The following is a 19,587-nucleotide window of genomic DNA, read 5'->3' on the forward strand; positions in this document are numbered from 1 at the left end:
GGGCGGAGGGCGGAGGGGTGTTTCTCAGCATCAGGGGTAGCAGCCCACAGCAGGAGTGGGCAACCCCTTACTCTTTCAGGCCAGCATAGCTAGTGGACTGGGGGTGTGACGTTTATTGTTCCAGGGACAATGCTGTCCATCGGGTTGAGTGTCGGAAAGGCCACCATCACTGGGTAACCAGCATTCACTATTAGGAGGCATAATAGCTCATGTAAACTTAAAAGAGAGCATCTTTCTGTGTCCCTGACAGCCAGCTACCTGCTGACTAACCGTCCTTTGAGCCAATTACTTCACGTTAGTCATCCGTAGGTACGTCTTTATTTTTAAAGCTCAGCTGCTTATGAAAGACTTGGAGAAGAACCTTCTTATTTAGAAAGACCTTTGTTGGTGTTGACGCGTTTTTGTTTTTCTTTTTCTCTCTCAACAGTGGTGTGAGTTTTGAAAGTAAAGAACGAAAATCCTGCAAAGGAAAGCTCGCTCTGTCAGGTATGCCGTGGGCAGGTCACTGTCTATCGCTGAATATAAAGCTTATAAAGTGACTGGTGTTGCCGGCCTCATATATTCTGGATTCCCAGTCTCTCTGGTTCATCGTTCATACCCCCATCAGAATATTTATTCTAAGTATTTTGTCATTATAATTCTGTATCATCCTAGTTCTATAATTGCGTGGAACTTTGTGGTTTGGGGAAACTGCGTCACACGCTACCTACCCTGTGCAGGCTTGTCTTCTGTTCAGGCTGGGTGTGTGTGGAAGGTGTGCGACTTGACCTGCTTGCTGTAAGTGCCCGAGCTGGGCTGCAAACCCACCAGCTTTCTCTCCCTGCCTTTTCTGGCTTTCATGATTGTCCAAGCTGCAAGTTCCCTGGGCATTTGACCCATGTTTGACTCGCTTACCGCATTATACCAAAGCTGCGGCCCCTGAGCTTGGTCCCTGTTGGGTGCTTGGTGAATATTGGGTAGGTGACTGACCACTTTGAGCCTGTAAACCCCAAACTGCCCCAGCCCCACTACGTTTTCTCTTCTGGCCCAGTTCTTTTCCCTGGCTCTGTCTTCCATTACACGTGCGTTAAGCATTTTTTCTTCTTTTTTTTTTTTTTTGTCCCTTCCCTTGTCAACACACCCATTGGTTGAGACGTCTAATTGGGTTGTGAAATTGTGGCATTTTCTCCAGGACCTGTTTGCTCATCTTCAAACCCTCCCACTATTGCTCCAGCTGCAGTGAGGTGGTTTCCGGTCAGCCGCCAGAGTGAGGAGGCATCTTGCCACTAGATGGCGCTTAGGCTGTTAGTCTCAGTTCCTCCAAAATGTCAGGGGCCCCCAAGACAGCGGCGTGGAGGTGCCACATGACTACCGATCACCATGCAGGCTTGCAGAGATCTCATTAGCACCCTCTGGAAACAGCACTGTGCCCTGTGCTGTCCTTCAATAACGGCTGGTTCGTCCCATTGGCGCGAGTGAGGTGGAGCGCCTGCTGCCCTGTCACCTAGCCTGCCGCTCAAGGCTCAAGGGACCTTTGTTCCCTACCTCCATCGCTCACAACCATGGCCGAACAAAAGTTACCACGTAGGACGGACAGGCCAGCATTTTATTTAGGACCTCACTGGCAAAAATCGGAAGAATTGCCCTCAGCTGAGGGGGGGAAAGGGCGCTTCGAAAAATTAGATGAAGTGCACCAAAAACCTGTTGCCTGTTTTGTGTTATTTGCGATCATGGTCAGTCTTCTGCAATGGCTGATGTGTCTTCTGAGTCGCCTGTGGCCTTTTATGTTTGGCCCGCTCCTTTGCCTGTGCCCTTTTGCTGCCAAACAGAGGACATTTGCAGAGCCCTCTCTGCTGTGTCTAAGTACATTCTCACGTGAGTAGATGAAACACTGCAGATTTTAGCTGGATAGTGGTGGCCCACACCTTGGGAAGCAGAGGCAGGCGGATCTCTATTAAGTTTGAAGCCAGCTTGGTCTACAGACTGAGTTCTGGGACAGCCAACAACAATAAAATAATCTCTCTCTCTCTCTCTCTCTCTCTCTCTCTCTCTCTCTCTCTCTCTGTGTGTGTGTGTGTGTGTGTGTAAGATCTTTAGAGGAAATTTTCCACCATCCCTTAAACACTGTTGTCTTTCCTTGCTTCTCATAACGTACCACTCTGTAGGCAAATAAGGTAGGAGACCTGTTCTGCCAGGGCGGGGGTTGCTTTTCTTGATCACAGACACCTTTGTACAGAAGCCAAAGTTGTCTTCCCCAAATAATTTTTTGTTTCTTCCCAAGACATTTTTAAAATCAAATTAAGGAAATGAACCCCAGAAGATGGGATGCACCCATCATTAACAAGAATTTGGGTACCCGGACATTTGTGGCCAAGTTTGACAAGTTCCTAAGCAGGACCTTACCTGCTTCCACTGGCCAGATCTTCCTAACTTAAAACAAACAAACAAACAAAAAACCAGGTGTGAGTGTGTGTGTGTGTGTGTGTGTGTGTGTGTGTGTGTGTGTGTGTCCGTGTGTAAGTGCATGTGTAAGTGCATTTGGGGTCCTGCAGTTGAGTCACATACTCAGCCATTCTTTGACGCTGTGAATTTTGATGCTGCGTCTGCCGGTCAAACCCACACGTCCCTGGTGACGAGTAGTCCCCAGAGCCAGCTTTGTTTGGAGACACCCCGAGGCTGGAATTATGGGGGGAGGGGCTGCTATAGCCGTCCAGCATGTAAGTGGGTTCTGTGATCCGAACTGGGGTTGTGCAGCAAATGCGCAACCACTGAGCCATTGCCCCAGTCCCTAGTTTTCTCTTTCCAAAATTATGGTCTGGGACGCGATGCATCGGCTTAGCGATGCTTGTCCTTGTTTGCCATGTCAGCAAAGACATTAGGGGAAAAAAAAGGTGGACCACTGTAAGCTAGTCGTTTGCCAGAATCTAGAAGGGGTCTCTGTCATTGGAAGCTGGATCCTTCGCTGTCTGTAGAATACACAGCTAACAGGGACCCGGATGAGTGATGCTCCCTCTCCCGTTGCTTATATGGAGCTAAGTAAAGAGTTAAAACTTTCTCACCACACCCAGCACATCTGTGAGTGGGAACCACGAGGCAGCCATTGTGGTCAAGCAAGAAGTGAGTTTGGACAGGCCATCAGCCGGGTTACGGTTAGAAAACAATAGAGGCATTCCTATTAAAATCAAGGACAAAATAGCAATGTCTGTTATGTCAGCATGATTCAACGCTGGTTTGGAATTGTAGCTGAAATAATGACCGAAAGACAAAGCTATTGAAAATGAATAGGCAGATTGGATACTTTTGAAGCTAATGAATGGCAGATGGACATGACCTAAGGGAAGTGAGTGAGACACTTGAACTAAAGCATTCAGTAAAATGTGACTGGACTTAGGGTAAAGAAATAAACAGTGGTAGTTTTTCTTAAAGCCAGCAATAACTTGCTAGAGAATATAATGGAAAAATGTAATTTACAATAAAATAGCAACTCCCCTCAAGCGCTTAATATATAAGAATAATCTTAATTAAAATATAAGGGTAGATGCTGGCGGCACCGTTCAATGGGAGGTTCTTCCGAGCCGGGCTTGGTCTCCAGCCCTCAAACAAACAATACATTTTCACTTCAAATACCCCCCAAATGTCACCTATATTTAGTAACTTCTAAAAGTATCACCTATAGATCTGAAGAGATGATGGCTCAGTGGCTAAGAGCCTGTACTTGCTCTCACAAAGGACCTGAGCTGGGTTCCTGGTCCCTACATGAAGGCTCATGACCCCCTGCAGCCTTAGATCCAGTGGGTGCAGTGCCCTCTACTGGCTGTTGTGGGCATCAGATGTGCGAGAGGCACAGAGACATACATGCAGTCAAAACATCCATATGCATAAAAACAAATATAATATTTCTAAAAATCAACTCTTAATCAATAGTTAGAAAATGTGTTGTGTATGTTTCTTTTTGTCTTGGTGGGCACAATCTGTTATGGAGTTCAGAGGTTCATATCATGGGTGAAATAAAAATTACCAAAATAATTCTTTGTTTGTTTGTTTTGTCTTCTTTGTAGATATTCGAATACCACTAATGTGGAAAGACTCCGATCACTTCAGTAATAAAGAATGTACGTATGGTTTAAATTTGTAATCGGAAACATTTTCTTTAGTGCACAGGACACACGAGGTTGTAATTTCTAAGGGCAGAATTCTTTGGTTCTGAGATAGATTGCTGCCATTTGACAATAAGCACAGTGCTGGTGAACTGTGGCTTCCTGATTTGGGGTCACCATATCATATACCTGATTCAGATTAAGATACATACACTGGGGCTAGAGAGATGGCTCAGAGGTTAAGAGCACTGACTGTTCTTCCAGAGGTCCTGAGTTCAATTCCCAGCAACCACACGATGGCTCACAGCTATCTATGATGTGATCTGATGCCCTCTTCTGGCCTGCGGGTGCGCTTGCAGGCAGAACACTATACATAATAAATAAATAAATAAATAAATAAATAAATAAATAAATAAATATTTTTAAAAAAAAAAAAGATACATTTAACAAGTACATTCCGCCATCATTGATGAGAACTTGTGTGACGGGGAGAAAGGTACAACACTCCCCCACCTCGAGTGTTCCCCCACTCCTGTTCCCCCAACAAGGAGCATGGAGTGCGTCAGCAAAGGTGCCGTATCGTATCTTTTCTTCTCTTACTAGGACCCGGGAGGTCTGTGCTTCGCTTTGTCAGATTATTTAAGAGGATGCAATAAAAGGTTTCTTAGCTTTATGCATCTTTTTTTTTTCTTTCACGTTTTTATCGCCTGTACGCACTCTTCACAAGCCTGTGTATCGCTTGGATCACAGACGTTAACCTCAGATGTCCCCCTAGCTGTGTGAGGCAAAGCCGAGCCACCCGATAGTCCTTTACCTGCCTCGTCTGCTGTGGTGGCTTTCTTCTTCATATTCTTAAAGCCGGACGGTATTGAGCATAATTAGTTTTGTATGAAGAATCTAAATCAGGTTTAGTGTTTGTTTTTCAATTAGGACATATAATTCACTTCACCGAGGAATGCGTGTGAGAATTGAGTCAATCTTCCTGATTACTGCAGAGAATAAACTTTACTAAGGAGCTATGTTTTTCTCAATAATGAGGATTTAGCCCTTTAATCACCTAGTATTTTTAAGAACATCACCAAATTGAAAGGCCTGGCAGCTGTTTTGGTAGCCTCTGTCTATTTCACTCCTACTTTTTGTATCCCTTGTCCCTTTTTATTGCTTTGCAAGACTTTTGGTTGTTGAGGTTTTTCTGGTAGTTTCTTCCCTTGCTTGTAGGTTGGTGGAAGCCATTTGGCTACTAGTGATACACCTGCCTTTAAAAATCACTTTTTCTTAACTCGGACATCCAATGACAGAGGGATCATTATGTGGGGCACTAAATTTACTAATAGGGCGTTGAGTGTGTTTGTGGTCAGATCTGACTCTGGTAATATCTTTGGGATGCCGAGGGGCTGATGTTTGTTTATTTACTAATGTATATTTTTTATTTTTTTCCAAGACAGGGTTTCTCTATGTAGCCTTGGCTGTCCTGGAACTCATTTTGTAGCCCAGGCTGGCCTGGAACTCACGGTAATCCATCTGCCTCTGCCTCCCCGGGTGCTGGGATTAAAGGCGTGTGCCACCACACCAGGCTTGAAGTTTATTTTTGATGCTCCTTGGTTTGAGGTTGGGTTTGAGTTGGGCGAGGGACCACAGCATACACAGAAAGCAGCAGCTAGAGATATAGCAGCGTAGTGCTCAGGGCACGAGGCGAGTGTCTCATACAGGCAGAATTTGTCCAGCTTGGGATGAGTCCTACCACTTTCTCTCCCTCCTCCAGGCTCACAGCGCTACTCCATCTTTTGCTTATTCCGGATGGGAGCCGAAGTGTTTGATACCGACATGGTGATTGTGGACCAGGCGGTCACAGATATATGTTTTGAAAATGTCACTATATTGTAAGTATCTTCAATCCTTAAAGAGTGAAATCTAAAATTCTGCCTCTTTTTCTTTTCTGCAAAGAAGGCCTAACACTGCCTTTAAATTCTGGTGGCCTACACCCTCATGGTCCTTGGAGTCTTTTCAAAGCATTAGCAGCTTTGAAATGTTTAAAAGTTACACTTTTTTTTTTTTGGATTCAGAGTAAAATAGAAATTTTATAATTAATACTAGCAGCAAATAGTTGATGCATTGCCTCTGCTAAACTTGTTATAAATATTTATATTTCTATCATTAACCAAGCTATGGGTATTATGAGTATAATGGAATTTTGCTTTATGTTTGATGTAATAAAGTGAATTTGGGCATAAAGCTGACTTTTTTTTCTTCACAGGAAATTTAGTGACAAAAACAATAAAGTAGTAAAGCAAATTGACTTATAAGCCGTTCTCTTAAGTGCTTAAGATGGTGAATTTTGGGGTGTTCTATTTCTTAGGACAGACTTCTCTCATGTCCTCAGAAATGAAGAACAGCCCAGCCATCTTAAGGACTCTTTTACTGCCCTACTTTGTGCAGGCTCGTTTTACTATGGTCATCATACAGAGAGGCAGAATCAGCTCCTTGGGTAGCCGTGGAGGTCATTCTTAACCAGCATGCCTTTTTCCTGGCCTCTCTTTCAAAGACTGTTGGCCCTGCCTCCTCGTGGGATCTGTGTCTTGGGAGCCTTCAAGATCCCATTTCTCTGTTGAGTGGTACTAGCGCACGTGGATTCGGTAGAGCACCCTTGGCCACGTCCAGTGATGCTTAAGACTTCAGAGGACTGGTTTGGCCAGTCATGTGACACTGGGGCGGGGTGGGCAGGGGCAACAGTATTCTGTGACTTCTGCTCTTGTGTCCTGGAGTAATTGTATAGGACAGCACAGCATGTTCTCCTAGGCTGTTAGCAGTAACACAGGCCTTTTTACAAGTTGTGCTTAAGCCAAAGGAATTTAGTTATGCCCCAGCTTAAGGAGCAGCCCCAGTTCTTGTACAATTCAGGCTAAGGTGTGTTTCCTTCATTATCTCTATATCTTTATTTCCATTTTCACATGTTGCTAATGACTTTTTTTTTCCTCTCCCTGCCAGAATTATCTCACTTACTAATCGGCTCTTTTCTTCACATCACTCTGCTATTGTTTTGTGTGTGTGTGTGTGTGTGTGTGTGTGTGTGTGTGTGTGTGTGTGTATGTGTGTGTATGTTTTGCCACAAAGACAAAAGTTAGGTCTCCCTCCCCCCTCAGGAAGAACAATACAAATGACTTGGAAGACAACATATGATTTATTGCTATTTTTTTGTACAAATATTTTAAATTGGCCTAAAAATAGCTGCTGACAAATGTTCTAAATGTTAAAAAAAATGTGCTCTTTGTTACAATGCTTGTTTTTAATAAGTCTTCAATATTTATGAATCTCTGGTTTTCTTCTAAATATTGACATTTGTTACTCATTACCAGGAATACTGTATGTTCAGAAGTTGCCAAGTAAGAAACTATTTAAAAAAAAAAATCTGCTAGTTCGTTCTTGGCTTTATCCAAACTGTAGGTTGGCCTTTTGAATTTTAAAGCCCAGGGACTGAGCACCTTCTGTCTTCAGGTGGCATCTGCAGATGGATGCAGTCCTAAGTATGTTTCTTTTTTTCTTAGTTTTTTTTTGTTGGTGTTGTTTTTGTTTTGTTTTGTTTTTCAAGACAGGGTCTCTCTGTGTAGCTCTGGTTGTCCTTGACTCTCCCTGTAGACCAGGCTGGCCTCGAACTCACAGAGATCCTCCTGCCTCTGCCTCCCGAGTGCTGGGACTACAGGCGTGAATAACAACACGCTGGGTTTCCATGTCAGTGGTGGTTCATCGTACCTAGAAGGAGGAAAGCTGGCCTTTGTGCTCACCGTCCTGTGGAGTCTCTACTTATTTATCTGTTGGTTTTCTTTGTACGCCCATTTGTGTGAGAGAGTGAGAGGACACGTGTGAAATGGAGCCGTGTGGAGGTCAACCTCTGGCATAGCCTCTAGGCCTCATGGGAGAGGAATACTGAGCAAGCTGGCCCATGGGCTTCTAGGGAGCCTTCTGTGCCTGCCTCTGCTCTTGCTGAGCGAGTGCTGGAATTACAGTCATGGGCCTAACTAAGGCCCTGACGCTTGTTACGCAAACACCTACGCACCAAATCGTCTCCCTAGCCAAACTAGAGCATTTCTGAGTGGGTGTTGGTAAATGCCGACCAGGCCCCTCCTACCTGTAGGCACAGTGTGTCATGAAGACACAGCCCTCACCGAGGCAGTGCCTGCCTTTCTGGGGGCCTGCGATTTCAATTCCATCCCTTTATCTTAGTCTTGGGGACCCTTCTTTTCCCTCTCTATGACCAAACAGCGGAAGGTCGATCGCTGTTGGCTGTGGTGAGACAGTGGGTTGACCGTGTGGCTGTGGGAACTTGAGGTCCCGTGGATTCTGTCCAGGAAGGAAAGTTACTGATACAAACACATTAAAACTGGGACATTGACCGTGAAAGGAAAGCAGCGGCATTATCAAGTGTCTCGTTCTCTGTACTGTGTACCACACCTGTGTATGTTGACTCAACCCAAGCATAACCCTCACTTGTCTGCATGTGTTGCGTATGCGTGTGCATGCACACCTGTTATTCCATGTGCAGTGTATGTGTATTGGGGGAGGTTGTACATGTATATATGTGCATATGTGTTTGGAGGCCAGAGGATAATCTTGGGCCCTGTCTACTGTGTATTTTAAAGATAGTCTTTCATTGGCCTAGAGCTCCTTGGTTAGGCTAAGGTGCCTCACCAGTGACCGTCCCCCTCCCGGCCCCCCCGCCCCCCCCCCCACAAGGATCTTCCTGCCTCTGCCTCTGCAGTCCTGGTTACAGGCCCATGCTGCTGTGCCTGGCTTTAAAAAAAAAAAAAAGAATTAAATCTGGGGAATGAACTCAGTGTACTCTCAGGTACACACATGCTTGCTTGGTAAGTGTTCTAACAAAAAAGAAAGAAAGGAAGAAAGAAAAAACAAAACAAAACAAAAAAGTTATTCCCTACGTACTCAAGACTCTGGTTTAGAAGCTAACAGGTCTAAAAGTTACAGCAACCCTCTAAGGTCGTTTAGAAACCAAATAAATGGACATTGTGTCTCCTTATGTATGGTTTAAATGTTGATTTTGAATATCGCAAAGACATCCAAAGTGCTTTAGTCTTATTTTCTCCTGAACAAAGAGTCCCCAGCATTGTAACTGCTCTTGTTTTTAGCAGCGAAGCAGGACCCGACTTCCAGATAAAGCTAGAAGTGTACAGCTGCAGTGCAGAGGAGTCCTCCATAACCAACACCCCCAAAAAGCTGGCCAAAAAGCTGAAGACGTCTATCAGCAAGGCTGCAGGAAGGAAAATAAGTTCAGTGCTTCAGGAAGAGAACCAGGAGACGGGCCTGCTCCTCAGCTCTGTTGCGTAAGCACTCTTGTATAGTGTGTGTGTGTGTCTTGTTTCAAAGTATTGTCTTTAGATATATGTTTGCATTTTAAATGGAAAAGCATCCTGAAACAGAAGGAAACATTGCTTGTGTGGTATTTATCCCAGCTGAGGAGTGCTTAGCCCCTTCCTTTGAAGGATGGAAGTCAGGCGCCCTGCCTTTCAGTTGCCTGGAATTCTACATCTGCCCGAAGGAGGAAGTGTTTTTCTCAAAAGGGGCCCATAAATGTCAGGTATCTATCTGCTGCTTGGGTTTTGCTTTTTTTTTTTTTTTTTTTAATGTTTCTATCCTTTAACCATCAAATACAATATTATTATCACACTTAACAAATTAAAAAAAAAAGTCCCTGTATAACCTGGTAGTCTGTACTCAAATTGTACAATCCTAGAAAAATGCCTTCGAGGTGTATCTTTTGAAATCAGGACCGGACAAATCCGGTAATGACACAGTTGCACGAGTCTTTTAGCCTTCTTAGGGTCTGTCACGGTTCCATCCACTGTTTTTCCCTTGGCCTTATTTATTGAGGAAACCAGGTTTCGCAGGGTGCCTATATTTGTGATCTAGCTGATTGTATCTCTGTGCTGTTTTTAAAACATTTCCCTGGCTCCTGTGTTTCCTGCTTCCTTGTAATGGCTCTGAGAGACAGGCTGGACTCAGGTTCTCTTGGTCAGGGCATCTTTTTAGATGCACTCTCACTGTGTGCCACGAGGAGGCCCCAGCCCACTTCTGAGTCCAGATGTTTCCAGCCTGATGTGTCCCTTATAAAGCTTGCTACCTTGTCTCTTAGCCGACACTTTTAGCAGCCATCACCCTAAGTCTTTGTTTCATTGGAGACTATGATTTGATGGCTCCTTAGATTTGCCCTGCATTTCTTCTTCCTTTTTGTTCCTTCTTTGAGAGTTTGGTACAATATGTTTGGATCATATTGTCCTCTTCTGCAGCTCTCCCTACCTCCGTCCACCGCCTCTTCACCACTCACCTTCATGTCTTCTTTTTTTTCTTTTAACTCCCAAAATCCTTCACAACCAATTGGTGCTACCCAAATCATCTTGGATATATGGAGCATGGCTGATTTTTTCTAGGTGCCTCAGTCTTAGAGGACGCTGTCTTTCTCTTCGCTGGCAGCTAACCATTGCCAACAGCTCCACAGAAAGGGGTAGTGTTGTGTGTCACGCTGAGCTTTGGCCTGGCCTTGGCTTGCACAGGTCTCGTGCGCGCTGTGAGAACCACTGGGAGTTCCTGTGAGCAGCTGCCTTGCTGTGCCCAGAAGTTTCTGTGTAGTTATCCCCCACCCCCCCTCTGGCTCTAATGCTGTTTGCACTCTGTCTTCTACACCTACCCCTGAGCCTTGGGAAGGGGGGCGTGCAGGATCTGCGTTCCTTTTGGCTGCCCTGCGTTCCTCACTAAGCCAGCACTCTTCGCAGACAAGACAGTCTCTCCGCACACACGTCCTCTGTCTGGAACCTCAAGAAAGTCAGTGGGGAGAGAGAGAGAGACAAAATAACTTTCACGCTCCACCAAGGTTTACAATCAACATGTGTTCATCCCAAGCGTAGAAGTGGACAGTATTTTATTTGCACTCCCAAGGCTTTACACATCTGTGTTTTCTCAGTGAACAACATCTTATTTGAGGCTCTCAGGTCTTCACACATCTATATGTCCTCGTGCTATGGTTCTGAATCTCCCTCCGAGATCATGGGAGTCTTTCAGAGTGACCGGCAGGTTCTTCCACACAGCTCCTCTCTGGGGGCATCTTTGCTGTGCTCCGGGGTCCTTTGTTCGTCGTCGTGTTTTTTATTTCTGCTGAGCCCGGGATCAGCATTTCTGCACGGAGCCCTGATTTCCTCCGCGTACTTTCTTTCAACATTGTGTTTTCCTCCGTAGCTTTATGTCTGTGTTTTCTTGGGAAAGGCTTGGCTCGGCCACATTCCTGGAGTTTCTTTGCACAGCTACCAGAGCTGGGTCTTCTGCATATCTCAAAGGTTCTACAATTACAGACAAGAAATAGTCTAGGTGTTGATCCTGGAATCCTCAGCCAACAAGATTTAGCTATGAATTCTTCTCATGCCAGATATGTTGGTGGCCTTCCACTGTGGGTTGTTTTTTTTGTTTTGTTTTGGTTTTTTTCCATCTTTCTTTTTTGGTGTTCTTTTGTTGTTGTTGTTATTGTTTTTTAATATTTTTTATTAATTTAATCATATTACATCTCAACTGTTATCCCATCCCTTGTATCCTCCCATTCCTCCCTCCCTCTGGTGCCCCATATTTGACCACGTCCCCTGGATGGGGAGTCCTGGTGGCACTCAGAGGAAGGATATAGCAGGCTACCAAGAAGAGAACTGTCTTTTTTGGTGTTTCAAGACAGTGTTTCTCTATGTAGTCCTGGCTGTCCTAGGCCTTGCTCCATAGGCCAGGCTTTTGCCTCCCCAGTCCTTGGATTAAGGGCATTTCCCACCACCGCTCAGCTTTTACTTTTGATTGTTTTGACAGAGGCTTGAACCAAGAAGTGTACTGTATGCCACAACTGGCTGCACAGTGCCTAGAGGGTGGCACCATTAACCCTAAGTATTTGCAATATAGTATTAGGTATATTTTGGATAGTTTATTCGGATTTATTTAAAATGCCATCCATGAGTCATTAAATTGATTTTTATGATGCATGAAAAAGTGAATCTCAATCTACGATCAGAAAAACAGTCCTAGAAGATTCCCTCCCGCGCAGATGTTAAAACAGAGGCAGGGGCCCGTTGTGTTTTTTTCCTTGTGTTGTAAGACTACCTTGGCATACCCCTTTTACGTTGGAATCCTGTAGGGTGTTTGCTGGGACGGGTTCTCCCTCTGCCATAAGGTAGTCATGTCAGTGACTGTCGCTGTAACAATACACCGTGGCTGAGGGATTGTTATAGACAGAAGAGTTTATTAGGGCTCACAGTTCCACGGAGTCATTGTTCGTGATGGCAGAGCAAAGGCACGCAGGCAGGGTCAGGAAGCTGAGGGCTCACATCTTAAAGTGCAGAGAGAGAGAGAGAGAGAGAGAGAGAGAGTGTTCACTGGAACAACAAGGCTTTGAAACCTCAAAGCCCACCCCTCCACCCCTCCACCCCCCGACCCCCCACCCCCCGCACCCTGTGACATGACACACTTCCTCCAACAAGGCCACACTCCCCTAGCCTTGCAAAGGACCACCAACTGGGGACAAATCATTCAAAGTCCCTCAAAGGAGACTGTAAGGGACATCGTACTCCTAGCAGCACAGCAGTAGAAGTACTTCCTGTAGAGATGACGTCATTCTGCTTTCAGGATGAAATACATTTGTTTGATTGGAAAGAGACTTGGAGGTGATGGCCTAGTACAGTGTTGCATTTCTTAAGAGCGACATTGTTTAAGAACTGGCAGAACCACCAGGCTGGCTCCCAGCTGCACCTGCTGCATGCTGCCTTTCCCCTGGGCCTTCTGGGCCTTCGTCTCCTCCACCAGAAGGCAGGGGTGCCTACAGCTGGCCCACATTTTGGGGGCTTCCGACATCCCTAAAGCAAGTGACAACACTGAACGGTGTTCTAAACACTTCAAAGCTTTGTTGTTTGGCAACAAGTACTTTATTTCTTATTCTATCACTTTATATTTGTGTGACCCAGAGGCAGATTAATATACTCTCTGCCCTGCCCCACACAAAGAGAATAAGGATAATAATGCAATAATCTCTCATTTCATAGGATCACCATTATGAAATTCAATAAATTAATTCTTGGATTTTTATATACAGTAGGCATTTAATAACTGCACCTTTATGTTATTGTTACTGTTTTTTTTTTTTCAGTTTTTTTTTCCCCCTGAGTTCTTGCAGAAGCCCTACAGTTAGAACCTTGAAATGGGACATACAGTGTAGATGTGATCTCATGACCAGGCCCCCTTTGTAATAGAAGATAATGTAGATGAGGCTAGACCCTTTGTTTGGCCTGCATTTCTCTGCAAAGCCTGGCGGTTTTCTTGGCAGTATCGCGGTCTGTGTTACATTATGGCTCACGGGAACAAGGGTCTTGATTCCTCTCTTCACATTTGGCCTCTATGATCCACCCATGAGTTCACATGCTCAATTTTTTTTCCCAGATGTGTTCCAGGAACCTTTGAGTATTTATGCTACTGAAGTCTGTCAGAAGATGTGGCGATACCATTGATTGCATTGTACCCAGTCATGCTCTCCGAGTGCCAGCATTTTCTTGGCCCATCGGGTGTGCATGCAGGGTATGCTGGCTTACCCCACAGCCCACAGCGCCTCTAACCGCTCACTGTGGTGCTCCATGGGAGCTTGTGAACAACATCATTATACAGAAAACATTAAGAGGATAAAGTCTGGTCTTTTAACACAGATCAAGTTCAATGTTAAAACTTTCACTTAGGGTCTTATTTAGTCTTTAACCAAAATGAGTGCCTATAAAATAGTATGGAACTAGGAGATGGTATCTGACCAAATATAGCTATTTTTTTTCCTTGACAAGAATGCATTCCGAGCCCCCCACCCCCCACTACCATCTAAGTAGTCTTTATTTTTCATACCACTTGATTCCCTTCCCCCAGTATTATAGCAAGCAGCCTGCTTGGTAGAAAAATGTGGCTGATTAAATGTTTGGGAACTCAGTATTGGGGTTGGCGCGAAGGAATGAGTGTAATGTTTTAGAAACAAAATGTTATCCTGACCAGAATGCTCTGAAAGTGAAGTCACTGTTGGTTTGGAAGATGCCCATGTAATTAGTCATGGGCTAAAAATGAAGCAACTTCAAATACCATCATAAAATGGTATTGTTGGCCTTAAAGAAGACACTGAACATTTTTGGTAATTTTTAGTATGTTCCCTGACATGACTCATTCTCTCTTTTTATCTGTGGAATTTGGGCTTACTGAAATCTCTTTAGCTAGACCTTGCCAGATCCTCTAACAGCTGAATTAACTGTTTTTGTGTTTTTTGTTTTGGCAACTAGGACGGTGTTCTTCATTGTTCAAACATACTTAAAAAAAAAAAACCTGCCCAAACTTGTAGTATCATTTGTGATATTCTTGTTGACTAAAAGACAAACTAATTGAAAAACAAAACAAGCAAGCTACTGGGGCGAAAGGATGGCTTAGCCGTAAAGGGAACCAGTGTTCTTTAAAGGGAACACTTGTCTGTGGCACCAGTACGAGGGCCCTTGACATTCTCTTCTGGCCACTGACGGCGCTGCACATGCATGCTGCACAGATGTACGTGCAACCAAAACTTAAAAATGAATGCCCTAGAAGCTGTGGTGTAAATGAGATGTAAAATCAGTGCGGCTGAGTAGATCAGCCTACGGAAGGACCTCTCCAGCTCTCGGTCTCAGGAAATAGTTTACATCGTCCTGTCTCACCTTCCTCTCTTCCCATTGTCTTGGCTCATTTTAGTTGGCTTTCAGAATATCTCCTCTATCGCAGCCCACAGAACATCCTGGTGCCATCCACCAGGCATCTGTAGTCGTGTGCCCCCCCCTGGCCCCCCCCCCCCACGCATCTGGTCCTTAGCTCCTCCTTCCGGTCAAACCTGGTGATCACTTTGTGTGAGGTAGCTCTTAGACATGTCTTCATGGACAGCGCTTTCTTGGTTTTCCCTCTGCCTTAGTGACCGCTTCTTGTCTGTCTCCTGTGCTCGTTGCTTTTCAACTTGATCCAAAATGTTGTCTTTGATCATGGGCCTTTACTTGGCTTTCTAACTTTCATTAAATTCCATCTCTGTACCGGAAACTCCCAAACTGACATGGTCAGTGTCTTCTTTTCCGCCTCTAGACTCACCACCTACCTGTCTGCCCAATAATGGGCAGTTAAATCGAATTGCTCCAAACTGAGGCCCATGCCCAATCCCCGTTCCGCCCCATTTCAGTTAGTGAGTCCATTTTCCTAGTTGCTTGAACACAAAGCCTTGATGCTGTCCTGGGGTGTTCTTTCCCGAGCTGTGTTCGCACTGAGCCAGCTTTGAGGAGGTGTGAGGCCTGCCACCTCCTTCCACACTGTCCTAGGCCTGCATCCCCGACTAGGTGATGTCTCTGTTCCCCTGCCCCCTCCTCCAACCTGTCCTCCATCCAACAGCTACAGGGACCACTTCCTTCTGGTAGTGCTCAGACCCATAGCAGCTGCCTGTACGGGAAACCCAGGAAACCCACAGTTCTTCCCCAGGTGTCACTCAGAGAACAATCCAGTGTCTTTATCCTGCCCTCCAGGTGGTGCCATGTGTAGCTTGCCCATTGGACAGCAGGCATCACCACCTTTCTCCCCTCTGTGGAGCCCAGCCACAGTGCCGCCTGGGTGTTTGAGCCACACCTGGCCTGCTCTCCCCCGGCCCCTGCCATCTCCTCTGCCTGAGGTGCGTGTCCTTCCCCGCTCATAGCTCATTGCTTCCGTTCAGGTCTCCACTCAAACATGACTTGCCTTTGAAGGGCTTCTCCTCCCCCACTTCCCCTGTGAAACGGCTGCTTTCCACCTTAGTTCTGCTTCTGTGCCTTACCTAGCCTCGTACACCTAATATAATTATGGGGTTTTTTCTTCTTCCAGTTTTTCTTTCCTTTTAAGAGAGCACTCCTCCACCCTTCATTGCCCACCAAGGCCTCCCTGACAACCACAGACGACTCTGACTGTCAGCGAGCCCTCTTCCAAAAGGCAGCGCGTTCCGCCTCCAGTCGCCAATAGGGCGTCTGTTCCTTTCCCTTTCACAAGGGAAAAGGATATTGCTTTATCAATTTAAAACACTTATAGTTTTCAAAAAATGTAGCTCCATAAAACAAATGAGCATCTGGGGAGAGCGCTTCGTGTATTACACCTTGTTAACACGCAGCTGGCACCGTAGGAGCAGACAGCTTCGCGTGCCACCAGCTCTCTCCTTGTGGTGGCGAGCTTCAGTTGCTTTGACTCGGTCCCCAGCTCCCTCCAATACTTCCTTGGTTTTGCCGGGGTTGTGGGGACTCACATAGACGTTAAGGGGAAAGAAAAGCTAACTACGATAGGCCCTGTGGTAGTGTGCGCAGTGTGTGTCCATGCTAGGAAAGGGTAGCCCACATGGAGTAGGCAGTGCTAGCAGAGGGTAGCTCACCCAGGGCATGAGGCTAGTGGCCTCAGTAGTGGCGATGTGATTCTCAGTGACCATGTGCAAAAGTGAACAGGTCTGGCATCCCAGCAGCTGCTCAGAATAGCTGAAGTTGTCCCGATGCCTCACTCTGTTACAAGTGTCAAGGTGAGACCTAGAAATAAAAATACAAGTTTTCCTCCGTAAACATTAACCAGAAACACTGTGTGTGAAACTTATTCTGGCCAGTAAGGATTATACAGTTAAAATCCAAGAGAAAGGGCTGGAGTGATGGCTCAGTGGTTCAGAGGACCTGGGTTCAATGCCTATGACCTCGCAGCTGCTCACAGCCATCTGTGACCCCACCTCCAGGAGATCTGATGCCCTCTTCTGGCCTTCATGAGCACCAAGCACACACATGGTACATAGGCATACACGCAGACAGAACGTTCGTAGACATGAAACTTAAAACACAATTTTGTAAAACAAAAACTTGGCTGGAGAACATTTTCAGGAGTATCGTTTTATTTTAGAGGAGATGTAGGCACCTCTGTACGCTTGCTGCGCACACATTTTGTTATTATAGAGATTCCATTAAAGAATGCCTGCATGCTTGCTAACTGTGTGCCTATTTTTATTATAGAGATCTCATTAAAGATTTAGTGGGTGGTGAGTTTGTGAAACATCACCTGGCACGGTGAATAGAAATTCTTGTCAGACCTGTCTTTTCCCCAGAGTTGGTCTCTATCTGTGTGTGCATACATGTACCTTTACCATGTTTCTTGATGGTTTTAAAGTCTACTGTTGGAAAATACTAAAACCATGAAAACTCATAAAATTAAGGTTATTGGCACAGAAAATGCAGTTGTTATTTATGGACAGAAATTCTTTTTTTCTTTTCTTTTTCTTTTTTTTTTTTCTGTTCTGGGCATTGAACTGAGGGCCTCACATATACTAGGCAAACACTTTACCCCTGAGCTGCACAACCCCAGTCCCAAGTTCAATTTTTATAACCACTAACTACCAAGATAAAAAATTCTTCTCCAGAACGTCTTACGAATTTCAGTGAGAGTTCCATGTTAATATAAGCACGTAACAGGACTACAGTGAGAAGAAGCGACAGCCACGCCTCGCTCATCACACTGCCCACAGAAACTCCAGACCTTTCAAGTGCATAACTGGAGGGAGATTGCATTTGTCAGACCAAGCTGGGCAGGAGCTAAAGTGGTAAAGGCAGACGCTAACAGCGAGCTCTTGGACCGGGAGCAGAGGCCGGCAAGGACGAGGTTGAGGTGATTTAAGGGAAAAGAAAATAAAACAAAACCCAAAAATCCTAAGTGGTGAGCTAGGGCTCAGACAGAGTCAAGGAAATTGAAGGTCAAACAGCCACTAGAAGAGGCCTGAGGGGGTCTGGGTTGGAACTACGGCGAGTTAGGCTGGTCAAACAGACTGGGAGACAGGGACCCGCCTTTAGAGGAGAACTGAAACCAATGTGAAGTTCTTCACGTGGCCTTGCGTTTTCTCAGCCTCAGACCTTGACCTCTTAGAATATTGGTGTTGGGTTCTGCACAGGCCGAGACTGAGGCCTGGTTCTGTAGAGGTCTCAGAGAAGCCCGACAAGAGACTGGTCACCGTGGCTCTTTGTCAGTTCTCGCTCTGGAAAGTCTATATAGCTCTGGGTCTCACCACCCACCTCCCAACTTGCCATGACTTCCCCTTCCACATGATGCACCCTGCTTCCCCCAGGGCTCATGAAACCCAGTGTTGTCTTATCTCCACATGCATTTCAGCCTCGGGCTGCTCCATCTGTGCCAGCCACACTTGTGCGTCCATTTTTTTTTTTTTTTATTTGCTTTGGAGATGTTTTCCCAGCATTCCCTGCACAGGCCACATCTCCTTAAGTTTGCTGGGTGGGATCCTGAGTGTGTCTTTGTGTGCTCAGTGTGCGTGTCGAAGTCAAAGGTCAACAGTGAGTCTCCTCCTGGATCACTCATCACCTTATTTTGGGGTCTGTCACTCAACCCGGAGCTCATCCATGTAGTTAGCGTGGCTGACCAACGACCTCCAGGGATCCACCCATCTCTAGCACCAGGCGCTGCCGGTACAGACGTGTGTCACGTGACTTTTACGTGGGTGCTGGGAATCCGGACTTGGGTCCTCATGCTGGCAAGCCAAGTCAATTGTGGACTGAGCCATCTCGCCATCCCTGAGATCTCTTTGTAATTGCATAAGCGCCATTCCTCAGAGACGCTTTCTATAACTTACCTTCTTAGCACGCCATTTTGTTTCTTCCATAGAAAAAGTTTATCACCACTAGAGAGTGTGGTATTTTATATATTTGTGTTTGGTGACATTTACTTCTTTTATTGCCCCCTGCCTGTGCCAGAATACGACGTTGGATCTGATTTACAACCGAATGTCCATCACCTAACACAAAACTTAGCACAGTGTTGGGAAAATGGAGACCCTTCATTGAAATATTTGTGTTATAAAAAGTTCACAGGTGCTATGGCCAAAGTATAAAGTGATAAAGCTGCCAAGTTAGTTAATAGCTTGCACTGTCTATAAATCTGTCATGTGTGATGTATTAATTGGGGGTGGGGAAACTCTGAGATAGGGTCTTACTATGGAGTCCCAGATCACCGCCATTTGGCTTTTCTTCCAACATGCTGAGACCGTAGGGCACGCCATCATGGGTGTCTTGTGTGGCTAAACCTTTTTTGTTTTTATTACGGCAGAGTGCTTGTGACTTAAATTGCTCATTTTAACAGTTTTTGGGAATACAGTTCGGGGGTATAGAGTATGTTTAGTTTACCGTCCTGCACGGCCATCTCCACCAGCCATCACTAGAAATTTCTCAGGGTCCTGAGCTGAAGTGCCGCACCCTTTCAGGCCTGACCCCTCCCTTTTTCCCACTCAGCCTCCCACAGCCATCGCTCTGCCTCCTAAAGGTTGGACTACTGTAGATGCTTGTTATCGGCGAGATCATACGAGATCTATCCTTTTGTAGCAGAAATATGTCATTTAGCATAAGGTCTTCACAAGTCATCCATGTCGTATGTAGACTATGTGAGAATTCTCTTCCTTTTGAAG

The 19,587-nt window shown here is 45.5% G+C and overlaps 1 protein-coding gene across 5 annotated transcripts in view; it reads left to right on the plus strand.

Annotated features, from left to right (window-relative positions):
• RTKN2 (rhotekin 2) overlaps nucleotides 1–19,587 on the plus strand; it is a 153,164-nt gene that overhangs the window by 56,551 nt on the left and 77,026 nt on the right. For all 5 annotated transcript variants that reach the window (XM_084753341.1, XM_084753339.1, XM_084753342.1 and 2 more), the window contains exons 3-6: nucleotides 428–486; nucleotides 4,038–4,091; nucleotides 5,839–5,956; nucleotides 9,215–9,409. In XM_084753341.1, the coding sequence (XP_084609467.1) occupies nucleotides 428–486; nucleotides 4,038–4,091; nucleotides 5,839–5,956; nucleotides 9,215–9,409 (426 nt within the window). The remainder of the gene's footprint in view (nucleotides 1–427; nucleotides 487–4,037; nucleotides 4,092–5,838; nucleotides 5,957–9,214; nucleotides 9,410–19,587) is intronic.

This window comes from Acomys minous, assembly GCF_964271855.1.
Source record: "Acomys minous genome assembly, chromosome: 13".
Classification (NCBI taxonomy): Eukaryota; Metazoa; Chordata; class Mammalia; order Rodentia; family Muridae; genus Acomys; species Acomys minous.